General features: G+C 35.8%; 1 protein-coding gene across 1 annotated transcript; it reads right to left on the reverse strand.

Annotated features, from left to right (window-relative positions):
• Positions 1–948: 948 nt before the first annotated feature.
• LOC129280429 (regulator of chromosome condensation-like) lies at positions 949–21,559 on the reverse strand. The gene is made up of 9 exons (XM_064112462.1): positions 21,443–21,559; positions 14,406–14,507; positions 12,261–12,454; positions 10,837–11,016; positions 9,763–9,979; positions 8,941–9,099; positions 5,805–5,918; positions 5,305–5,463; positions 949–4,575 (listed from the first exon to the last, which is right to left on the reverse strand). Exons 2-9 carry the CDS (start codon positions 14,482–14,484, stop codon positions 4,406–4,408), a joined length of 1,272 nt encoding a protein of 423 aa, XP_063968532.1. The 5' UTR covers positions 14,485–14,507; positions 21,443–21,559; the 3' UTR covers positions 949–4,405.
• Between the last annotated feature and the right edge of the window lie 3,440 nt (positions 21,560–24,999).

A 24,999-nucleotide genomic window follows, 5' to 3' on the forward strand; every position in this document is an offset into this window, starting at 1 on the left:
GCCATACAATATTGAAAGTGCGCCATCTACGGCGATTGTGAGGTTAAGTTATTTGTAAACTCACTAATTCTGAATTCCGGCAAGGGTCACGAATATGTAACTAAGCTGAGGAAAAGGCAAATTTTTAAGGTTATCCAATTTCCTCCGTCGGAAACCCCCATTGTCAACTCTTTACTTAGAAAAGTATTGTAAATCTGTTATTTGTTTAAGGGCAGATTCTGTTGTTGTAGCCAATACAAAAATACCAGATCAGAGGTTTGCCTATTGTTTGCTCCCGTCCCTATACACCTCTCTCTCCTCCTTTTTTTCTCTCTACCTCTCAATCTCCATCAATATGGTTCATAGAAACAACATGTATGAGATAAATTACTAAGTTTAACACATTTTGAATAAAATATATTGGTAATTGATGATGATGAACCGCATTTGTATAGTTCCATTTATCTGTAAGAAAAGAAAAAAATTCAAAGGGGCCAGCTCGCGAATATGTCACACATTCACAAAGTTGCTGAAAAAGATGGGTCTTTAGTTCAGAATTGAAGGTCTCAATGTTGTTACAATTACAAAGTTAAATTGATAGAGAATTCCAAAGGTGAGGAGCAACTGAAGAAAATAGCTCTACCCCCGCAAGTTCTACTTCTACAAAATACACTGCAACATCACATTGATTTTGTACAAAATATTCAACTTTAATCATAATCATAAACAATTGTGTCTTCCGAAATTAAACTGAAAACAATTACAGGAACCATGGTGTTTACATAAAGATGACGTATAATTAAAGATTTTGAGGAGGGCGACAGATAAGTCACGCTAATTTATATAATTAATATTATTATTATAGCTTACTTTTGTGGTTACAGAGATTACAGTATTTAATTCTTGGTAAAATTTGGCAGAGCTACAACGATTACATATATTTTTTGCCGAGGTTGATCTTTTTTACCACAAGAATCTGTCTGCATTAGTGAAAACTTGACTTCTACGAGATTAACTGGATGACTTGCATTATATGATGTGAGATATATGCTTTACTTGGTGATAATTCAATTTATACAGGATTGTTTTACACTTATCTGCCTACAAATTGCAGAAAGAATTATCAAAATATGAACCTGCAAAGATGATGCTATGATATTGGATTCCGACTAACATAATACAAGTTTAGAGCAGCAGTAAGGTGAAAAGATATAGAGAACTTCTTATTTATACTATTGCAGTTGAGGTGGCTAATTCACACAAGACAGGATTATTACAAATCGTTGGTGACCTTTTTGAAATGACAACTAAAAACATGTTATATTAGAGTTATATCTTAAAATGTTAACCCTCTGTTGCCTCAAAATATGTGTCTTCAGACGGTTAGGGATGGTTTTCAGACAATATGAGATTGCTACCAATGCCATAATTCTAAAATAGTCTTTTCTGTGGTGTCAACACTTTAAAAGTTTTAAGATAAGATTAAGACAAGGTTTTAACAACCCATCAACAAATAGCATGCTTGTAATGTTATAATTGTTAATTAGTACAAATTTTGTGAAGTACTTAAAAAGAAATGGTATTATCTGTCATCAAGTCTTATACATATATTTCAATTGATAGTGACTTCCATACTCTGCGTGTTGATAAACAGGGCAAGTTACATTTGACTAGCATAACATCGAATTTCACCCTCTTTTAAAATGAGCTTCTATATTTACGTTGATTTCCCTTTTATTATGTTTTTTTTAATACAGATATATATATAGAGATAGCTTGCATAAAAGAACAATATTAGTAATTCTTTATGACACACACATATCAATGAATATCGTTGAAGAAAGTATCAGTGGACAATACTACTTCCATTGTAAACCAAACATTAATACCAGTTAAAATGATGAGAAATGGATCGATTCCAATTTTCATTTCTTGACTTTAAAGAACCACAACCTGCAAATCACATTGGTGTGTGATTACATAAAGCTTATAGTAACATAAAATGTGGATGCACCATAAAAGTAAATACCAGGCTTTCAAAAAATTATTGTGCTCCCCCTCTCATTCTAATAAATTTATATGTAGCAGCAACAGGAAAGTTTACCTGCAACTATCTAAGAGTAACATTTGAAATCTGTATCTTGCAAACAAGCAAACTGCAGGAGTTGAAAGTCCACCCATACATAAAAAAGATGATTTGAATAAATGACAAATCAGACAAGTACGACACTGAAAATATTGAAATTGGATGCAAAACCAAGAAAGTTATGGCATTTTAAAGTTTCACTTTACTGGCACAAAATAGGCACGTCATGGATTGTATGCAAATAAGGGATTCGGTGTCACTATTTCTTATGCACTTTTATGAAACATGAAATATTTAAATCCTTTCAACTAATAATGATAAATCTTTTGTTTAATTCCTCATGGAAAATGGAAAATCATTAACATTACAACTTATCATAATTTGGGGAAGATCCTCAATATCATATTCATTTCAAAATATATTTGATAAAGTAAACCTAAAAAAGGGCAAACAAGTGTGTGAAGTCATCGGCTCTCTCTTTTGCACGATAACCAGGATATGCAGAGAACTACTTTGTGAAAATGAGTAAAAATGGAAAATGCCATAACTTTCTTACTTCGCATCAGATTTTTACAACATTTTCAGTGGTATGCTGGTCTGATTTTCCTGTGTTTGTTGAAATCAACTTGTTAATGGGTGGGCTTGGCCTGTAAAAAACGAATAACAACTAAAAATGATTGTAATAATGCTTATGATGGATAACAATTTTTCACTAAAAATTAGCATCTTTATTTTGGGCCTTTTCATACATGGAAATCTTTGCAAATACAGCTAAGATTCTATTGCAAAAATACACATTTTCTTACGTAACACAATTCTCATTTCAATGTACAATTGCGATCTAAATTGTGTGCAATTAATGTATATAAAATAACTACATGTATGATCAAATTGACTGCTGTATTTGTTATGTATTTGTCTTTAGCATCAATGGCACGATATCGAGGTATGAAAATAAACTAAATGCAATGTATTAGAAAATCAGGTCATTAAAATCTGAAAAACATAGTATTCCAAGGCTTACGGTGGATAAAAAAATACAGACACACAATATAGAGAACAGTTGACATAAATTGTTTTAGTCATATTGGAAAATTAAGCTGTACACTATTTTAAAAATTACAACAAAATATGAGGGTCCAACATATTCCCTATGCTTTACATGGAAGCGCAGGATAGGGGTGCACTAGAGACATCAGGGGGAATTTTATGAAAGTTGTCAGCACTGACAATTTCAGTGGAATCCTTGGTTTTGCAGAAAAGCTCAGGGGCCCATTTCATGGAGACTTGCAACTATGGTGACTTTGCCACTATGGCAACTACCATGGTAACCTAGATTCTGATTGGCTGCTGAGTCATGTTGCCATGGTAGTTGCCATAATGGCAAAGTTACAACAGCTGTAAGCCCTTTAAGAAACAGGTCCCGGGTCTCTATAGCAACTGTCAAAGATTGAGGACTTATCAGTGCTGACACACAGCATGAAACATTGCCCTGTTACAAACCAATTTTCACTATAAATAAAGGATGACATTAGATAGCACTGGTGAGCTTACAAAATGCATATTACCTGTCCAGGTGATATAGATTTGTGTCATTTCAATGAAACATTTAATGGAATACGATCATGAAAGTTCATCAGTGTTGGTTGAAAATAAGTAAAATTTAATCTTTTGCTCCCAACACAAAGAAAAATCAGTTGAATTACCTCAAAATTTTTGGCTGCTAACTGCAGCCTTCCTCAGCGATGACTGAAGTGACCCAATTTGGGTGACTCTCATTAGGGACGGAGGGCGATACAAGCTTCCGAGTGTCTACGACCGATTATCGATCGCTACATCACTAGGTCAAATCGGGTCACTTCGGTCATTGCTGAAGAAGACAGCAGTTAGCAGCCGAAAATTTTGAGGTAACTCTTGAGATTTGTTTTGGTGTTGAGAGCAAAAGATTAAATTTTACTTATTTAATGGAATACTCACTTGGGGTGATGCACAATCAATAGTTACAGAAAATGTTGGATCCTCATATATAAACTAGGGTGATAAAACCCCTACCCTGATGATTTATGGCATCTTTTTGAATAATCTAGACTAGAGTAAGGGTTCAACTCATGATAAGTATACCTCTAGTGGCCTCTTTTCATATGGTTTTGTAACATTTACTGGTATTTCAACAGGCTGTTTTCCTAATATTTAACCACCTGGCTTTGTGTTAGTTGCTTGAAGCATTTCTCTCTGGTGAAGCTACATGTATGTCTGAATGCTCAAGATTTGTAAAATAATAAGGTTTTATCACCCTAGTAACGATACATTAATATCATTCTTACTCTCTAAAGACTAATGCTACTTTTCGACGGCTAAAATGACCGTGTGCTGTCCTCCGGCGGCGACCTTGATGCCTTTTTTGACTTCTAATTGTTTACTGGTGATCTTGGTTGGAACGTGAAGGTCTTCATCTTCGTCTCCATTGCCGAGCTGAAGATTGCTTGCCATGCCCCAGGCATATACATCACCTGATGGATTCAGAAAAATGGATAGAAAAAATCATTAGAATAGTGAAACGTCAAGAGATGCCACTTAAATGTCATTAAAAGGAAAAGAAAGAAGTTGCAGCAAACAATTATTTCATGAGAAAGTCTTTAAAATCAAGATTAATTGTCAGCATATCATCATGTATCTAGACCTGGTACATTAATGTAAACTTATCTTTGTGAAATCATGAAATCTTAGCTCAAACCTGATAATTCTGATGATCACTTACACAGAAAAGCATATGCGGGACAGTGTATTAATATTGCTTGGAAAAATACCCATTTGGCACCTATTTTTTTTAGTTATACATACAAACACTTGGGTGGTCATTTTATTGGATTCTGTTCAAACTCATTTTGAGATTGTTACCACAACTGGTATTTTTCTTTAAACCAAGAAAAGGAGAATAATCTAGATTAGGCATGTTAAATGTAAACATTTACGCATCCACCATTGCCAGATGAGAAATATATTACACTTCTAACTTCTAAAGTGTTCAAATATTGACCACTGTGACTTTGAATCCCCCTAAAGCCAGAAAAAAAAATTGTTGTAATCAAGTAACAGGTCAATGAAAAGTAAGATATGTAGTAAGATTGTTTTTTTTTTTTTTTTTTAATAATATCTGCATTTTATTTTCTTACTATTTTAAGTTTTTTTTAAGGAATGGATTGTCATCCTCTGTTGAACATTACTTCAATCAGACTCACCTGTATCTGTACACCCTAAACTGACGCTAGCACCACATCCGATATTTGTAAACTTCTCTGTCTTGACTGTTGAAATGAGCGTGGGTATGTGAGATTCCTCGCAGTCCTCTCCTAGTCCGAGCCGGCCATAATTGGTCCTGCCATTGGCGTACATATGACCTGATCAATTTAAAACAAGAAAACTAGTAATATCGCTGAAGTTGATAAATAGCACCTGCCCTATGTCATTACCATGGCAACACAATTTCCAACACATGTGAAAAATGTGTCTTGCACATCTTTACCCAAAGACCAATGTGTGTTCCAAATTTCATGATAATTAGTCAAAAATTTAGAAAATAGCTTGAAGCGCAAAATTTGCAACCGACCGGCCGGCCATACGCCGATTCCTATATATCCCCTTCAAAATGTCTAACAAATATTGCAAGTTTAATTTCACACCATTCAAGTGACCCAATACTAGCCACAACACCAAACTTGAATCACATAAAATGTTTTACCTTCTTTGTCTAAGAGAATGGAGTGATGCTGTCCACCTGATATTGATTCCACTTTGATATCATTGAAAGACGGGATGGGTTGAGGGGTGAACCAAGACTTGATATCTTCTAGACCTGAATGAGAGAAGGGGAATGAGAGAGGAGGAGGGATGAGGGATGGGGGGGGGGCAGAAAGAATGATGACGAGTCAGTGGAAATTTGTATTTATTCAAAGGAAAAGCCATTAACATTATTAGATAGACTCCAGTCATTGTCACATTAAATGTTGCATTGCACACAACCCAACATTTTATAAACTATTGAATAACATGTACATTGCATATATTTTTCAATAGAAATGCCATTATTTAAAATTAACATTTATAACATAATAGAGTTAACCCTAATTCTCCCGGGGGGGGGGGGGGCCATAATGGCCCCCCCCTTGACAATTTTCGCGATATATCTGCTGCGCAAATTTTTTTGACCTCGCCGCTCACTGACTTTTTACTTTCAAGTCTCGCGCAAATTTTGAGACCAAATTTGTGACGCCCGGGTATACGGTTACGACATTACGCAACATTATGTAAGTGCATGTCAGACCCAAAATTGCTCATAAACGTGATTTCATGTACAAATCCAATGCAAATTGTGTATTTAGCCAAAATTCATAAATGTATCATTATTTCTAGTTTTACTGATTAAACTTAATTAATTTTGCCTTGTTTATGATCAGAACTAAGTCTGGAATGATTTCCATTGAAAAAACAATAAAAAACAAAAAGTAAAAAAACAAAGAAATACATAAGAAATTCATAAAACAATAAAATACATAAGAAATTGATTTCCGAACCGAAGTTTTTTTAATTGCGATTGTTAAGATTGCTACAAAGAATTTTTTTACCAAAAATTAGCATTCTAGGAGCTTTATTTAGTGAATTATAGCAAAAAGTATGATTTATGCATAAATTAGCATAATTAATTCATATAAAATAAAATCTCATTATTTTGGAAAATGTTAACATACAGCCTTGTAGATTACATTGCACACTACCAGTGTGCAAATTTTTGCGTCGCTCGCGCAATCGGCGGCCGAGATCTTAAGGGGGGGCCATAATGGCCCCCCCGGGATTGACAAGAATCAAAATACCCCGGGAGATTGAGGGTTAAGACATTTTAATGTTGAATGTTGCATTACGTGCAAACCCACATTTTGATAAATTACTAAATAAAAACAAGTGGAATGCCTCTGGCCGTCTCACCTGCATCACGCAATTCAATATAGCAGCAGTGCTGATTTTGAAAACTACTATAACTCGCACAAGATGTTCAGTGATACTTCGTTACTCTTATTTCCACGTTTTATGAACTAGACCAATACACTTATAGAGATATGATGGCAATTCAACAAATACCCCCAACGTGGCCAAAGTTCTTTGACCTTACATGACCTTTGATCTTGATCATGTGACCTGAAACTCGCACAGGATGTTCAGTGATACTTGATTACTATTATGTCCAAGTTTTATGAACTAGACCAACACACTTTCAAATTTATGGCTGTAATTCAACAAATACCCCAATTTGGCCAAAGTTCATTGACCCTAAATGACCTTTGACCTTGATCATGTGACCTGAAACTTGCACAGGATGTTCAGTAATACTTGATTACTATTATGTCCAAGTTTCATGAATCAGATCCATAAACTTTCAAAGTTATGATGGTAATTCAACAGATACCCCCAATTCGGCCAAAGTTCATTGACCCTAAATGACCTTTGACCTTGGTCATGTGATGTGAAACTCATGCAGGATGTTCAGTGATACTTGATTAACCTTATATATAAGTTTCATGAACTAGGTCCATATATTTTCTAAGTTATGATGACATTTCAAAAACTTAACCTTAGGTTAAGATTTTGATGTTGATTCCCCCAACATGGTCTAAGTTCATTGACCCTAAATGACCTTTGACCTTGGTCATGTGACATGAAACTCAGGCAGGATGTTCAGTAATACTTGATTAACCTTATGGCCAAGTTTCATGAACTAGGTCCATATACTTTCTAAGTTATGCTGTCATTTCAAAAACTTAACCTCAGGTTAAGATTTGGTGTTGACGCCGCCGCCGCCGTCTCCGTCGGAAAAGCGGCGCCTATAGTCTCACTCTGCTATGCAGGTGAGACAAAAATTGCATATCTTTTTTCAATGGAAATGCCACTATTCAAATCAAATAGAGCCCAGTTATTTTGTTGCATTACAGGCAACTCCAATTTTCAGAAATTATCGAATAACATACATTGCATTTTTTTTTCAACAGGAATGCCATTATTCAATTCAATGAAAATCAACATTCATGAAATAGAGGGCCTTTTCACAGGTGAATCTTGAATTATCATTGTGAGGATGATGCGCCATTCGTCTTTAGAATCATCGGATCTTTCACATGCTCACTAAAAAATCGTTATTTGAATTTGAATTCCTGAGCGAAGGCGGTATGTGTCCTTGGTGACTTGTCAATCAAAGCACTGCATCGCAAATACAATGCACTTCCTTTCATTTCAATGATACAATGCTTAATAGGTCATGTAAGTTCTGCCCCCCAAAAGATGTTTTGGAGGTCAAGCCTTTCCCACGTCCAATTTGTACCGTAATTTGAGTGAAACTTAACTGGAATTTACCTCTGAAGTAGAATTTGAATTCGTGATTGTGATTAGCATTTGTCTTCTAGTTTGGTTTCACACATGCTAAAAATTCTTCATTAGCCTTATTTTTCACTGGAATCATTAAAATTACGATTTTTTTACTGTGTGAAAGGGCGGCGAGTCAAGTCACTTTCATAATGAACGTATGCATGGCTGTACCAGTAAGCAGCGGGGGGGGGGGGGGGGGGGTGGGGGGGGGTAGGGGGGCACTTGCTGCTAAGAAACTTTTTTTTTTTTTTAATTCACAAAATTCACCAAAAGTGTGCACGAAATCTTTTAATGTTACTTCGGGAAATGCAAAAGCACCCCTCAAGGACAAGCAGCTTGATCGCTTCGCTCACTCGCTTTTTAATTTCTTCTAAAAATGTTACGCGTCTTGCCCCCCCCCCCCCAAAAAAAAAAAAAAAACAATTTTGCATGAGGCCATGAAAGTAGGATAAGAAGCCACTTACCTAAATGATGGTAATTGTTGAGACCCCATCCATAGATAACACCAGCTCCTTTCACTCTGGCGAATGTGCAGTAATTGGAACACCAGACACCGTCAAACAATACCTTGCCTTTACCTCGTACTCTCTTACAGATAACAACAGATGGCTCTAGTAGAATACCTGGGATATAGTGAAACAATGAAGAATAAGTTACAATTTCATACTTATTGAATTTGTAGTCAGAGGCTATAATGTCATCAGTGTTCATGTCATCAGTGTTGTTAGTATGATCATTAGCACAGGTTGACACTGTTCACCACTGGAAATTTATTACGAGTGCTTGATGCAATCTCATACTGCCTGGCACCAATTACTCCACTGGCAAAGAGAAACTGTCTAAAAATAAAATTGCCTTTAAGCCCTGAAGACCCACTAGTTTTCATTACCCGATCCTAGCAATGATTTGGGCAATATAAAATTTCACTTCTTAATAGTTTGTGGTGATCTTCCTGCACGTCATAGCATAATAAAAAACAACTTCAGACTTTTCAAAGCCCAGTATACCACGAGAAAACTATTAACTTATGGAGTATTTTACTCTGGACAACATAATCACATTGGCAGCCCACACTAACTAAACCAAGTATTAAAACATAAATCGCACCATGAATCAATATTGGAAATCTACTATATGACATGTTTGATTTATCAAGACATTTTTGTTCTGTGAAATAATTCAATTTCAAATTAATCCTATTACCGTGTCTAAATACTTCCTTATCAGGAACAGGAGTAAAAACTCATTTTCCTCTAGACTGTAAGAAATGATTTTGAAGTACTTACTGACGCCCTTCCTTCCACCACGTATTGAGAAGCACTCTGCTATCCTCCCTAGCTGACCCTGTTCACCGCACCCCATGGTATAGATCTCACCACTGTTGGTCAGCAGACATAGATGATCGTTACCAGATGCTATCTGAACGAATGTCTCATCCAGAGGAATCAAGTATGGCGTCTTCTTCAAACCATCAACAGTCAAGCCGATTGGACCAGTACCATCCTACAAAAAAATAAAATGAAGTCATATTTTACCCAGGGTAGCCACTTCGGTCCCCAAAACTGTTCTACCAGCGGGCCCTGCTTAACTTGACAATGTTACAATATGTCGTAAGGGTGCACGATATTATATTGTGAGTTGTAAGCTTGAAACCTCAATGAACATATTATCGCCTTTCACAATATTGAATACAATTTAGGTTTTAATGAGTTTCAGATAAGAAAACTTCTTCAAATTCTATAAAAACATCCATTATTCCAGCCCAACCAGTTCCTATGAAAAGGGTCATGAAAATGTGATCCCTAACCACTGATCTATTACCCCATCTCCATGTTTGTGTGTCTTAGCTGAAAAAAAAAGAAAAAGTCCTAGGCATATCTTCATGAATACGGTATTCAATTAGCAAACTGATGTCATATCCCCACTTGTTCTTTTGTATTATTTTATGAAATAAGGTTTATTCAAATTGTTCCCTTCAAGAACCCCCCAAATGGAATAACAACTTATCTAGTGCATTGCATGTAGATATTCATTGCCGCAACTTATTTTATTACAAGGCAGACATATCATTCACACATGTATGGAAAAATTAATTAGTATGGCCTCTTGTAATAACATAAGAAAAAAGAAAGTGGGGATGTGAAATCATCAGCCTACCTAATGAATATTCATGATAACATACATTTAACTGTTTTCACAATACATTGCTAAACTTTTAAATTCAATAACTTCGCTATTTGTTGTCAGATTTATATGAAATTTTAAGCATTTTGCTCTATGAATTTTACTCTATTTATTCAGATATAAATATTTTCAGCCGATCAAGCCCGGCTACTTCAGGCCCCCCCTCTCCCACTTACCCTAAATGTACCCCATGCATAAACTTTGCCGTCTTCTGTCAGAGCAGCTGTGTGTGAATCGCCTGCCGTGGCCTGGATGATCTTTGCATCAAGTGAAACCTTCCCTGATGAGAACTCGGACCCATCTTCACTGGTGTCCCGTCCTAGGGCACCCTCGTCATTGCAACCAAACGTATACACCTGAAATTCATATTGTGCACAAGAGGATTCATGAGAATTAAGTCAATGTTTGTGGGCTCAAGTGTCTAAAGCAGGACATAAAGTGCACTAGCTTTTTTCATTACCGGTATGTAGCATGATAAATAAAGGAGTTTTCTTGGGCTTAAATGTGCAGTACATGTATATGTTCCCATAAAATTTCAAACATGTTGAGAATACATAAGAATGCAGATATAAAGTTATACATGTAAAATTCCTTGAAGGTCATGTCCACCCCAGAAAAATGTTGATTTGAATAAATAGAGGCAAATCAAACTAGCATAACACTGAAAGTTTCATCAAAATCGAATGTAAAATAAGAAAGTTATGACATTTTAAAGTTTCGCTTATTTTCACAAAACAGTGATATGCAAATCAGACAGTCGATGATGTCCCCCACTCACTATTTCTTTTGCTTTTTATTGTTTGAATTAGACAATATCTCATTTTTTACAGATTTGACAACAAGGACCAACTTGACTGAACCATATAATATTAAACAATGCTAATTCCACATGCTCAGGGAGGAATTGATCGTTTCACTTGACATTGAGGAGAAAATTAGAATATTTCATATTTCATATAATAAAATACAAAAGAAATAGTGAGTGGATTACATCATCAGTCTCCTCATTTGCATACCGATCAGGATGTGCATATAACTATTTTGTGAAATTAAGCGAAATTTTAAAATGTCATAACTTTCTTATTTTACATCCGATTTTGATGAAATTTTCAGTGTTATGATTGTTGGATTTTTCTCTTTTTATTCAAATTAGTTTTTTGTTGGAGTGGACTCGTCCTTTAAAGTCGTCAATCCCAAGTCCAATATTTGCCCAAGTCAAAACAAAATTCAAGTATTTAACAGTTTTTGACAAGAGGTCAAATCAGGATATCTAAGGCCCCCATGGACCGATTCCCACCAAATTTTGGAAATGGGGGTTCTTCATCATGCTCTACCAAAATATGGTATCAAAAACGCTGAAATGCTAAAAAAGTTTTTTGTGACGTCATCACTTCGGTACTCTATTGCTCCGGACTTAATAACATCTAAGATGTAAGGTTTGGGTTGCAATAGGGTTTTGTGTTAGGTTTAGGATAAGGTATAGAAATCCAGGAATGAAGAAGATAATTTGATTTGTGTGTAGAAATACAAGCAATTGTCAATTGATTTATTATGAATATTATTACATTAATCAATTAAGTAAAATTAGTCATGAAATTACCTCTCCATCTTGTGTAATGCAAACAGTATGCATCCCTCCTGCAACAACATCCACAACCCTCTTAGCTCCATCCAGATTGACCAAGGTGGGTTTCTTTCTTTCCATGATGTCCTCACCCAGACCTAGCTGTCCAACGTCACCCTGGCCAAAGGCAAGCACCACACCTGGCTCGCTATGATGTGACCAGTGAGACACTGAAACAAAACAAATTGAGATACAAAATGAATAGATACATGAACATCGAATTGTGGGTCACTTTCAAAATTGTGTTTTTGTTATCTGACTTGTACAGTGCGTCCCAGAAAAAACAAAACTAAGATTAAGCGATGATTTATCATAACTTAATCACAAATACAATAGACAAATGACCTACCAATGTAAAGCTTAGAATCTCCTCTTTCATTTGATATTACTTAGATTATTCCCCATTCACGCATGAGTGAGCAAACACAATTTGAAGAAAGGATACCAAAAACTCATTTTGCGGGGGGTATCTGAATTTCAAAAAGAAAATCACATGCCTAAAAAGTTCAATATCTGCTCTTTTATTTGATACCTTAATCACAAAAAATGGTCAAGAAGTAAAAAAGTTATGTTCCCTCAAAACAGTGCTTGTAATTCCATAATTTCATTAAATAAACGTGTTTTCACCGGTTTCCCACAGAAGCTATCGCATGGATAACAAAAGACTTAATGCATGGCTGATCGTCAACAAAACGGAGTGTTAAGTGAGTTTGAACGCTAGCCTGTAGAACCTCTTCATTTTATGAAATTATTGAAATTCAAGCCTTATTTCAAATAACCGGAACTTTGTCATTTCTTGACCACTTTCTGTAACTGAGGTATCAAATTAAAGAGCAGATATTGAACTTTTTAAAAATGTGGTTTTCTTTTTGAAACCCAGATACAGCCCGCCAAATGACTTTTTGGTATCCCCTCTTGGCCTCTTCAAATTGTTTTTGCTCACTCATGCGTGAATGAGAAATAATCTAAGTAATTTCAGATGAAAGAGGAGATTCTAAGCTTTACAGAGGTAGGTCATTTGTCTATTGTATTTGTGATTAAGTTATGATAAATCATCGATAAATCTCGGTTTCGTTTTTTGTGGGACACACTGTATACACCTGTATTTGTACCTTGTGCATCAATTTTGAGTACCCCCCCTCAAAAAAAAAAAATGTGGGTCATGTGGTCTAATGGTTAGGGCATTGGACTCATGATTGTGAGGTTGTTAGTTCAAATCCCGCTCAGTTGATATCTCCACTTTGACGAAAAACAGGCCTAAAAGTAATTTCTGTCTCTAAGGTCAGCCACTATGCCTAATAGATGTAATATACCAGCTTGGTGCGGCAGACAGCTTCTTTGCCAAGTTCATAAGGGTGTTACTCCAACAGAAAAAGAATGCCAATGGCAATGAAATAAAGTAATTCACACATTATAAACGCTTTGGACTAATAGCCCTTTCAATGAATCTTCCATTACTGGTAGTGCTAAAACACTAAAACAGTATGCAACCATTTGCTTTCAGTGATCCACAGCAGACTACGTTTCTTGAGTAAGGACCTTGAACAGATGATTTTATACAGAAAGTGGTAAATGACCTTTTAAAATTCTCGAAGTAGTAACAATCAAAATAATTAATTCTCACAAAATGGTAGTAAATGGTGGTGATTTTTTTCTGATTGCTAAGAAAGGATGAATGCTTGTAAGCAAGCAACCAGAGTACCAACGACATAAGTTCCTCTCTGAGAGACCTGGTAATGAGGATTAATGCCTTACACCAAAGGGCACTGGCGCATCGAGTGGGAATCGAACCTAGGTGACCGGAATACAAAACCCCGCTCTACAGTCTGAGCTATCCAACAATACCAAATGTTCATACATATATATGGAAATAAATTTCATGTGCAAAATGATTTGCTACATAATACAGCAAAATTAACTTGGAATTGTCTCTAAATAAGATGTGATCAAGGAATGTTGGAGATGTTCAATGCTTTTCAGCAGTATCCCCGCTTCCAGCTGGTTTTTAAATCATTATTGTAATGTACACTGAAGAATCCATTGAAAAAGAAGAAAAAATGTTATTTGTTTCATATCTAAAACACACAAAATTAACTGAAAAAAGGGAGAAGCCATACTAACCTTTGACTTTCTTGGGAATCACCTCTTCTGTGGTACCATTGACTTTGGGTGTCGGTTGTCCTTTTCTCTTGGCTGGCATTTTGAAGTGTTTTTTCCTTTTATCTTAAAAAAAAAGAGGGTAAGTAAAGGAGAATTGAAATAGCCTAATAGGGATTCAAATCACAAGCATATGTACACAATGGCCTGTTGGGATTAAAATTCTAAAAAAACAAAAAACATCAAAATTGCTAAATTACTAACCAGCACAGTTGGCCCAGCAAATGAGTCAGACATCATAAACACGTAGCAATTGGTCAGGAAAGCAGGAAAGTGCTAGTGTCATTCTTACTGATTGGAACCACTTCATTTGAGTAAATGTTTACACTGTCGTATATTGCTTTAAAATGCATCGTTTTTGATACTCTGCATACCAGTCTCTGACATACAGTTGTATCGAAATGCATCAAGGTTGGCAGGTCTGGTATGCATACATCCATATCATGATGCACAATGTTGGATTTGCCTGTGTCATGTTATCAAGATCATGCCTTTCATGAAGCAAATTGATGTCTACCATGGCATCACAAACAAACGCTTGTTTTATTTCAAGTATGGCATTTTCGTGAAATTGGGAACCAGTTCCTATTGTCCACTGGACACTTTTCACGAGACAAGACATGCTCTACCTTCAATGGTTCACCGCTGCTGGTGCTGCTTCTAGATATCTTTTGAAGAGCGTACATCACAAAGATTGATTTTGTCGCCAATCTTCTCTACTCACTGAAATGGGTACCAGTGTGGAAAATTCTCCATTGACTTGAAGGGTAGATTAAGAACAGTTTACTAGTGAGATTCATTACATGTACGTCAGAATCATCACTGCCGACATAAATCTCACTTGTAAACCTTTATTTTACTTGTGGAAATGGGAACAATTGTGTATAATTCTAGAGAACTTTCCATAGTTGGTTCCCATTTTTAAGAGTAGATAAAATACAGTTTACCAGTCAGATTTATTTACTTGTGGAAACGGGAACCAGTGTATAGGCTACAATTCTGGAGAATTTTCCATAGCTGGTTCCCATTTTTAAAAGTAGATAAAGCAGGACAGTTTACAAGCGAGATCACAAATCTCACTAGTAAACAATCTTTATCAAGTGGAGATGGGAACCACTAGTGTGTACAATTCTGGAGAATTTACCATAGCTGGTTCCTATTTCAAAGAGTTACAGTAGATAAATACAGTTAACTAATGAGACTCATTTCGTCATTGATGATTCTGAGAGATAAGTCTCACTAGTAAAGTAAACTATCTACTTGTGGAAATGAAAACCAGTGTGTACAATTCAGGAGAATTTTACATAGCTGCTTCATAGTATGAAGAGTAGATAGGCCTATAAAGAGTTTATTAAAATGATCTATCCCCGTATCTATCTTGTTTGTGAATCAATTCTATAACATGTATGATTTTTTGTCAACGTTGAGAAAGTAGCAGGGTGGTCTTAAAGAGCAGGGACATGCAGGGTACATGGATTAAATACAAAATTATAATTCCATATTTGACTAAATAAATGCAGTTTCGCATCAACAGACTTTATAGCTTCAAGAGAATTTTTCCGTCAGTAGGTCTTCACAAATGTCATACTATCCCTCAATCACATTTGAAGGTCAATATACCCTTCGCTTGCTTGGCCTTGCCGTAGTTTTGATATGGATATGGACTTCATTCACTATTCAGTCGAGTCTGAAATACAGCCGTTCCCAATCGCAATATTCGGAAAAGAAGTGGGCATATTATCATTGACCTTAACTGTGACTGAGACTTGCTATGACATTTGTGAACAGTATAATGGTGGGAAAATTTGCTGGAAGTCAGCTGGTGTGAAACTGCATGATTAGTACCTTGATATCATCTAAAAAAACACCCATGGAAATCTGAGCCCTATAAATATAGCACGAGGAAAGAGGGAACCAGTGAGTTGTGTGAAGAGCTTCTTGATGTAAACAAAGGTCAACATGGTCAACGTTTTACATTGCTTTTTTTTAATCGCTGAAGTGAAGCAAAGACTCTTAACAATATCGCACTGAAACTGAATAAAGCCAAAGGTACGAATTCAATGAGGTGACGTGGGGCGGTATTCTGAGGTCATTTTATCTTTAAAATATTTCATCTCTTAAAATGAAATTGGTATTCTGAGATGACATTTTATCTCTCAGATGATTTCATCTTGCGTATCTATATGATAGCGACAGAGCAGTGCCTGCATTGACTTACCAATCACATATTTTGTTGCTTTTATCCATGACTTGTTAACATTTTATTGTAAAATGCTAATTTCAGCCGTCTGGCTGTGTAACATGTATTGTTTTTATGCGAAATAAACCATGATTGAATTGAATTGAATTTTACCATTGCAATGCGGATGATGTGCTTGCCCCCATGAAGAAAAAATAAAATAAACTTAAAAGAGGGTAGGGGCTATTTTATTTCAGCGATGTTGATTTCATCAATATTTCTCGGTAAATTAACTCCAAATGTTGACATTTCATTGAAGAAAAATTATATATTTATTGAGAATAACACCTTAACGTTATTCCTGTAGTACTTCTAGTACAAAATCAGGAATTATTTCATAAGACTTTTCTTGAATAATAATATTGTCTATGAAATGATGCTTGAAAAGATGTGACTTCAAAAAAAGATGAGAGTAGATCTATTGCCATTCTTTTAGTTTCAAAAAGAAATCTCTGTAAAGACGCGCAAGCGTATTGCAAGCGTATTTGAAGTCAACAAATTAATGCAATCTCACTCCTTTACTTTGGCTTTGCCACACCTCCTGGCGGAATGGATTTCCATTGATTAAGTGAGATGAGAGAGCTGTAAGTATAAAACTAAAAGTTCGTTTCTCATTGGATATTGATTAAAAAATAGGTGTGTCTTACACTTACAGATTTTTTCCAGTTATCGGTTGACTTGGGCAGAGTACCATCTGACTGGAAGAAGGCACATGTTACACCAGTCTTTAAGAAAGGTGATGTACACTCAACTGGAAATTATCGACCAGTCTCCCTTACATCAGTGATCTGCAAACAGCTTGAGTATATCATCTGTAAGCACCTCTTCAAACATCTACAAGAAAGCAGTATCTTGTCGTCTCTCAACAACGGGTTCAGGACCGGTCATTCAACTGAAACTCAACTACTGACCACAGTACATGATCTCCTTCTTGCCCATGACAAGAAAGTACAGTCAGACGTCATCATACTAGACTTTGCTAAGACGTTTGATACAGTGCCTCACTCGCTACTCCTACACAAACTAGCGAACTACAAAATAGATGGCTCGATACACAAGTGGCTTACATCCTTCCTAACACACAGGGAAATGACGGTTGTAGTTGATGGAGCATTCAAACCCAGAGGAAGTAACATCAGGTGTGCTGCAGGGGACAGTACTCTTACCCTTGTTATTTCTATGCCACATCAACGACCTCCCTGATGTTGTCCAGTCACAGGTTCGCTTATTCGCAGATGACTGTGTGCTGTGTAGACAGATTAAGTCTCAACAAGACCATCATAAGCTGCAGCAGGACCTTACTGCATTAGAAAATTGGGCATCCACTTGGGGAATGAGGTTCAATGCTGGCAAGTGCCAAGTTATGAGCATAAATAAATGCCAAAACCTCATACTTTTACACCATAAATGACTGTATACTTAAACATGTATCTCAACATTCATATCTTGGAGTAACACTAGCTGACAATCTGAAGTGGTCACCCCAGATCGACAAAGCTGTGAGGAAGGCAAACTCTGTCCTTGCTTTACTCAGAAGGAACCTAAATTTCTGCCCAGAGAACTGCAAGCGCACAGCATACATTGCACTAGTCAGATCTATCCTGGAATATGGTGCATGTGTGAGGGATCCCTATCTTCAGAAGGATATCCAATGTCTGGAGAAAACACAGCGTAGAGCAGTACAGTTCATCTGTGGGGACTACAGCTCTCGAAGAACCAGGTTCGATTACCAAGATGAGAGAGAATATTAACCTGCCTATTCTTGCCTCAAGACGCCAAGTCCTGAAACTGACATTCTACTAGCGATGCCAAACGGATCGGCACTTCTGGGGTTCCTATTCTGACTGGCCTCGACTTTACATATCGTTTTTGAAATGAAATGTTGAAATTTCGAAAACAGCAATAGTCAAAATGTAATTTCCACTTACATTTTCCATATTCCAGCCCATTTCCATCTGAATCAAGCGATCGTCATGAGATAATTAGGGTTCTGAACTTCGCATTCGCCGGGGAGTTTCTGTGATCGACGCCATATTTGTTAGCAGCATTGTTTACTTCCGGGTTCTGAGGGTTGTGGGTAAACTCGTCTTTTGCAAGATTTTCACTTCGATACTACATGCAAGATGGCTTCTCGCGAAGGTAAGAATATTTCCGAGAATTTTTCGTAAATATTTGATTTTTTCTACTGTTTTTTCTGCTTTTTGAGAAGAGTGATTATGAGCGTAAAAATTTCGGATTTTCCCCCGCACTTTGGAAGGCTGTAGCTCGATAACCATATGGGTGGAAGGCAATAGGAAAGTTATTTCTGATGTAGTCCCACATATAGATAAATTTGCTGACAATGTTTCTGCTGATGATTGAAATAGTCTTTAATCATGTAAATTCAGGTTGAAAGTATACAAATCTTGCTTTTTAGTTTTAAAAGTGTATCCAATGATTCTCAAGATCAATTTTAATCATTTTTTTAATGGCAAAAGAAATTTAGGTCCTGTCATGTTGATGATTTCAGCTGCTTGATGGAAACTTTATATCTATTCAAAAGTAGAATTAGGAAAAGAGAAAGTAAAAAAAATTATAATTTGAGGTGATTGGGAAGGGGGGGGGCTGAGGAATTGTGTTGTTCTGTGACTGTGTGTTTGTTTATTGGGGTAAGGGGCTTAATCTTTTTAAAAGAGTGTTGGGGTGCTGTGTTTGTCTTGAACATAAGACTTAGAAATAAAATTGAGACAGGACATGGTGGTTAGGGGGGGTTGCTGATGAAGCCTGTAAAAGGGTTTTCTTCTTCCTTTTTTTTAAAAAAGTAACTCTACCCTTGTAGTACCTAAATATTTTTATTACTATTAATTGATTGGTGTTCTGATCTAATTCCTTACCTTCATTTGATATTTTCCCCTCTGATTTATTATTAATTGTTTTGTGTGTGTATACCACTCTGCCATTTGCACACATATATCGTGAAATACACAACAGCTAATTGTAATTAATATGCAAATTAATGCATGGAATAAAATGCAAATGTGCACAATAACAGAACTTGCTTGATGCACATCTTTAATTTGTTTCAGTGGAGACTGGAATTTTACTTCCAATCAGAACAAAACTTAGTGCAAGAATATTCTTCAGTCACAGGTAGACCTACTATGAATGTGAATACAAGTTCACCTCAGCCTATGCGCTAAATGCTGCTCATTTGCATATATAATTAGATGCTAATTAGGGTGTAAGATGGCAAGATGAAATATGATTCAGCATGTTTAGTCTAGAACAATTAAATGTATATACATTGGACCAAGATTGTTGGCAATCTTGGTCTAATTTATTATTATATATAATGTAATAATAATAATATAGGGTATTTATATTGCGCACCTTGTTAGGTGCTCAAGGCGCTCCTATATTACCCGGCTAAGCTAGGCGTTCATAGCGCACACAGCTTTTTAAGGAATTACTTCCTACCGGTACCTATTTACCTCACCTGGGTTGAGTGCAGCACATTGTGGATCAGTTTCTTGCCGAAGGAAATTACGCCATGGCTGGGATTCGAACCCACGACCCTCTGTTTCAAAGTCCGAAGACTAATCCACTGGGCCACAACGCTCCACATGCATCACGCCACGTCACCAGATCATTGGCAGAACATTTTTAATATTTGCATAATGGATTATGCGTTAATTTAAATAAGCTTTAGTTATTAGGAAAAACTGTACTCTTATTACTTAGATAGAAAATTATATCCCCTTCAAAATGAGTACAAATAAGCTGTGGTTTATTCCAAAATAAAAGAATTCATTTGGCTTAGCTAATTCTACTTCAAAGTGGTCGAGGGGTTGGTTCCTGCCCTTCCTGTTGATAAATTTCTAATGAAAGCAAGACATTTATAACGTAATATCAAAGCTAAGAAATTTGTAAACTTTGATGCTACTAACTATGTTGTATGTGGTAGAGAAACAAGTAACAAATAACTCCAAGTCATTTTCTCAATAAGACAGTTAATGTAACGCAGAGCAGTTAAGAAATTCTTTTTTTGTGAATACAACGTTCGTTGGCCTGGAATCAACTCCCTAACGAAGTTGTCAGCAGTACCGGTACATCACCAGAGGTGTTACAGTTTATTAAAGCCAAGAATAAATTAAGATCGAAGAAAGCCACTACGTTTCGACTAAACTCATTTGCGCCCTCTCCTTACCCGGTGCATTAAACTATTTGCGCCCTCTCCTTACCCGGTGCATTAAACCTAACGGTCCTGCACTGTACATCCAGATCCAGATATCTAAAAATAATGAAGATAAAATTGTTCTCAAAATACCAATTCGGAGAGATTTTAAGGGTATTTTATCTCACTGATTTTGAAGGAGATAAAATATTTTATTAGATCTGATTCTGAGATAAAATGGATCTCAGTCAGAATACCACCCCAAAAGCATGAAATGACCTCACATATTAACGGGAGACAGTTAACGCGCCGCCTGGCTTGAAATAGTGACACTCATTCTCAGCTGGTACGGTACAGGAAATGCGATAGCGCGGCGCAGCGCTTGAACTTTGAAGTTAAACGCGACGGGTCAAGCCGCGAGGCCGAGGAGAAACACTGCGCCCACATATTCATAATCGCGTTGTATGCGGTATGTTAATTGTGCGAAGTTCGTTCGAAATATTGTTTAGCTTATCTCACAACCAAAACATACAAAGCACTTCAAACACAAATAATAATATCTATTTCATCCTTCAAAACAAGTGATATTGTCAATAGTTGGAAACTGACCTTTATAAACCAAGCTTTATTTTGTTTTCTCCGACAAAAAGAGTTGCACGTAACACACGTTTGCCGCCTCCGTTTAAAACTCGATGGTATCTCTAGCTCTGCGAATAAAGCCAGAAATGAAAAACTGGGATTCCGCATGCGTATGGAATTTTCCGAAATTTATTATATTAAGTGGTTTTAATTTTGTCAATAATTTTCTTTGAGTAGGCCTATAGGTTGAGTTTATTCGAACAATTAAAAAACACAAACAGCAAATTTAATATCATTTCTAAAACAAAATACCAAAAACTTTGAGAATCATAATACTGTACATATCACTGATGCTTTTGAACTTCTGTCTGTTTTGGAAGCAATGAATGATCTATGGTGAAAGCCCCCCCCCCCCCCCCCATAAGCATGGTAACGTATTATGCATAACTCTGATATAAATTCATCATCTCTTATCAAGTGAATAATATGAATAAACTCCACTTCACATAACTTTAAAAAGAAACTATAATGGTAATCCACTATCCAGGTTTCAGGATGGAGCACGGGGGGGGGGGGGGTCGATGGGCAAATATACAATTTAAAGAATGTCAAAACTGGCTGGTATTTTAAGCACAAGCGCGTCGAAATATTGACAACTTTGTATTTTTATGTCAAGTTGGATAGTTTTATATTAATTTCCAATGCCTTTAAAAAATATAAAGTATTTGCATTCCCTTTTTCTTTTTTAAGATAAAAAAAGTGGGAGGGAAGCAAATCGGTAATTATGTTTGCCCTCCAATATTTTCATTGTGGGCGATTGCCCCCCGCCCTTATGATCGATGCCTCAGATGATTTTATTTAAAAAATGAGGGCGTGTCATTTAAGACAATAATTTTATGATCTTGAAATTTAGGTGGTATACTTATATATTTCTAGTCTCTAGAGTGATGCTGAAAACACGGATACCGTCGTAATATGGATTACTAAATGTTTTATGAGTATCATTCTGTTTAATTTGTTGTATTACACATCAACTGACAATTTTTTATCATTGTTTACCATAATATTAGTTTGCAATCGTTCCATATATTTTGTTTTCAGTACACATAATTTTGCGAATGGTTTTATATGTTAAGTTTCAGTTCTTTAAGTTTTTTTTAAATATTTTATATGTTTAGTTTTTAATCACCATAATTTTTTTTTAGCATTAATATGACTTGTATTCAATTTGAATATTCGCTTGTCCATGATAGAAACATCAATTTACTTTGATATTTTACTTTTTCATGCTCACATTAATACTTTTACCTATTTATGCACCGCTTTGTTCGAATTTGATTCGATTTGATTTGATATATTTTGTTTAAAGTTTTAAACACGGTAAAACAGCACTCGATCAGCCAATGGCTTGTTTTCAGAGAGGCCGTGCATAAAACGAAAACCTAAAAAAAAAAAACTAAAGTGGGGTGAATGAAAGATAACAGAAACAAAAACAAAATAGTAACAAAATAAAAAAAAATAGGTAAAAAGGAATAATCAAGATTCCAGAGGGCGTTGCATAAAGCTGTTCGTAAGTTAAGAGCGACTTTAAGAACGACTAGTTAACCTTTCTTGTAAATGGTATACTGTACACCAAAATGTTCATTGGCGATGGTTTAGGAGTAAGAAAGTTTCACCAGTTGTTCTTAAACTTGCTCTTAACTTATGAACAGCTTTATGCAACGGCCTCCTGGACTCTTTCAATTTCAGATTCAAGTTAATTATTCGTCTGGGTCCAGTTTCAAAAGCCACAATCAAAAGACAACTTTTTTTTTTCTTATTTCTTTATTTTTATATATAGACAATGATTTCCTCATGCACTCTGTTATTTAACCTTTCACTTTCTGTAATGGCAGCATAATTTGGTCTTTATTATTGTGATAAATCATACAAACAATATTTCATTTTGTATATGCATTGTTATCTGTGTAAACGGTATATCATTTCTTGTTGTTGTTGGACGTTGTTCTTGTTCTTTTTTCTTCGATATTTTTTCTCCTTCTCCTCCTCCTCCTTTTTCTTCTTCTTTTCTTCTTCTTCTTCTCTTCTTCTTCTTAATTTTTCGTTTCTTCTTCGTCTTGTCTTTGTAAATAGTATATCATTTCTTGTTGTTGTTCTTCTTCTTTTTCTTCGATCTTTTTCTTCTTCTCCTCCTTTTTCTTCTCCTTCTTCCCCTACTTCTCCTCCTTCGTCTTCTTTTTCTCCTTTTTATTCCTATTCTTCTTATTCGGAGGAGGAGGAGATATATCAAGGAAGGGATAAATAAGACAATTACACAGGAGGGATACTAAAAAGAGGAAGAAAAGTGAAGAATTTTAAAAGGGGAAGAGTTGGCAAATAGCAAACTTGTTTTTAACACTATATCAAAATGCAAAATTCCGCTTCACGCTTGCATATCCTAGAACGTGAATGTTCAAACAGTTGTTCGCGCTTCTCACTTCTTTTAATGAAGCGTAATGAGCCAATATATATACAGTGCGTCCCAGAAAAAACGAAACCGAGATTTAGCGATGATTTATCATAACTTAATCATAAATAAAATAGACAAATGACCTACCAATGTAAAGCTTAGAATCTCCTCTTTCATCTGGTATTACTTAGATTATTCCTCATTGACGCATTATTGAGCAAAAAGATTTCGAAGAAAGGATGCCAAAAACTCATTTGGCGGGGGGTATCTGAATTTCAAAAAGAAAATCACATGACTAAAAAGTTCAATATCTTCTTTTTTCTTTGATACCTAAATCACAGAAAATTGTCAATGCTTGTATTTCCATAATTTCATTAAAAGGAGAATGAAACTCTTGGAGCAAGTTAGCTTTTGTGAAAGCAGAAAAATCAAAAAATAAGATCAACAAAAATTTGAGTAAAATAGGACTAGCAATAGAATAGTTATGAGCATTTGAATGTCGAGATCACTTATGCTATGGAGATCCTCCCATTGGCAATGCGACCAAGATCTATGATGTCACAGGTGAAGAACTCTCCCCTTTTGGACACTGAAAATATACCCCAAAACATCTCTTTTTGCTCATTCTAATCATATGACAAACGATTCATCAATGATTTAATGTTGTGAAACCTCTGTACTTCTCCTCTCATAAAGAGAACACCTCACATTGTGATAGACTCTATAAAAGTGAGAATATAAATGAAATAAAGGGAGTTGTACGTGTGTGACATCACAGATCTTGGTCGCATTGCCAATGGGAGGATCTACATGGCATTAGTGATCCGATCATTCAAATGATCATAACTTTCTTATTATTCATTCAATCTTCCTCAAACTTTCAACAATATGTTTCTTTGATTTTTCTCTTTGATATAGATTCAGCTGGTTTCAAGGGTTTCATTCTTCTTTAAATAAACGTGTTTTCACTGGTTTCCCACAGAAGCTATCGCACGGTAACAAAAGACTTAAAGGGGAATCCAGCCTTTGCCATAAAATGTTGTGTTGGGAAGGAGAAAAATAAATTAAACAGAATGGTGAAATTTTGAAAGAAATCGGACAAACAATAAGAAAGTTATAGCTGCTTTAAAATTGGGAT

This window comes from Lytechinus pictus, chromosome 17 (assembly GCF_037042905.1).
Source record: "Lytechinus pictus isolate F3 Inbred chromosome 17, Lp3.0, whole genome shotgun sequence".
Lineage (NCBI taxonomy): Eukaryota > Metazoa > Echinodermata > Echinoidea > Temnopleuroida > Toxopneustidae > Lytechinus > Lytechinus pictus.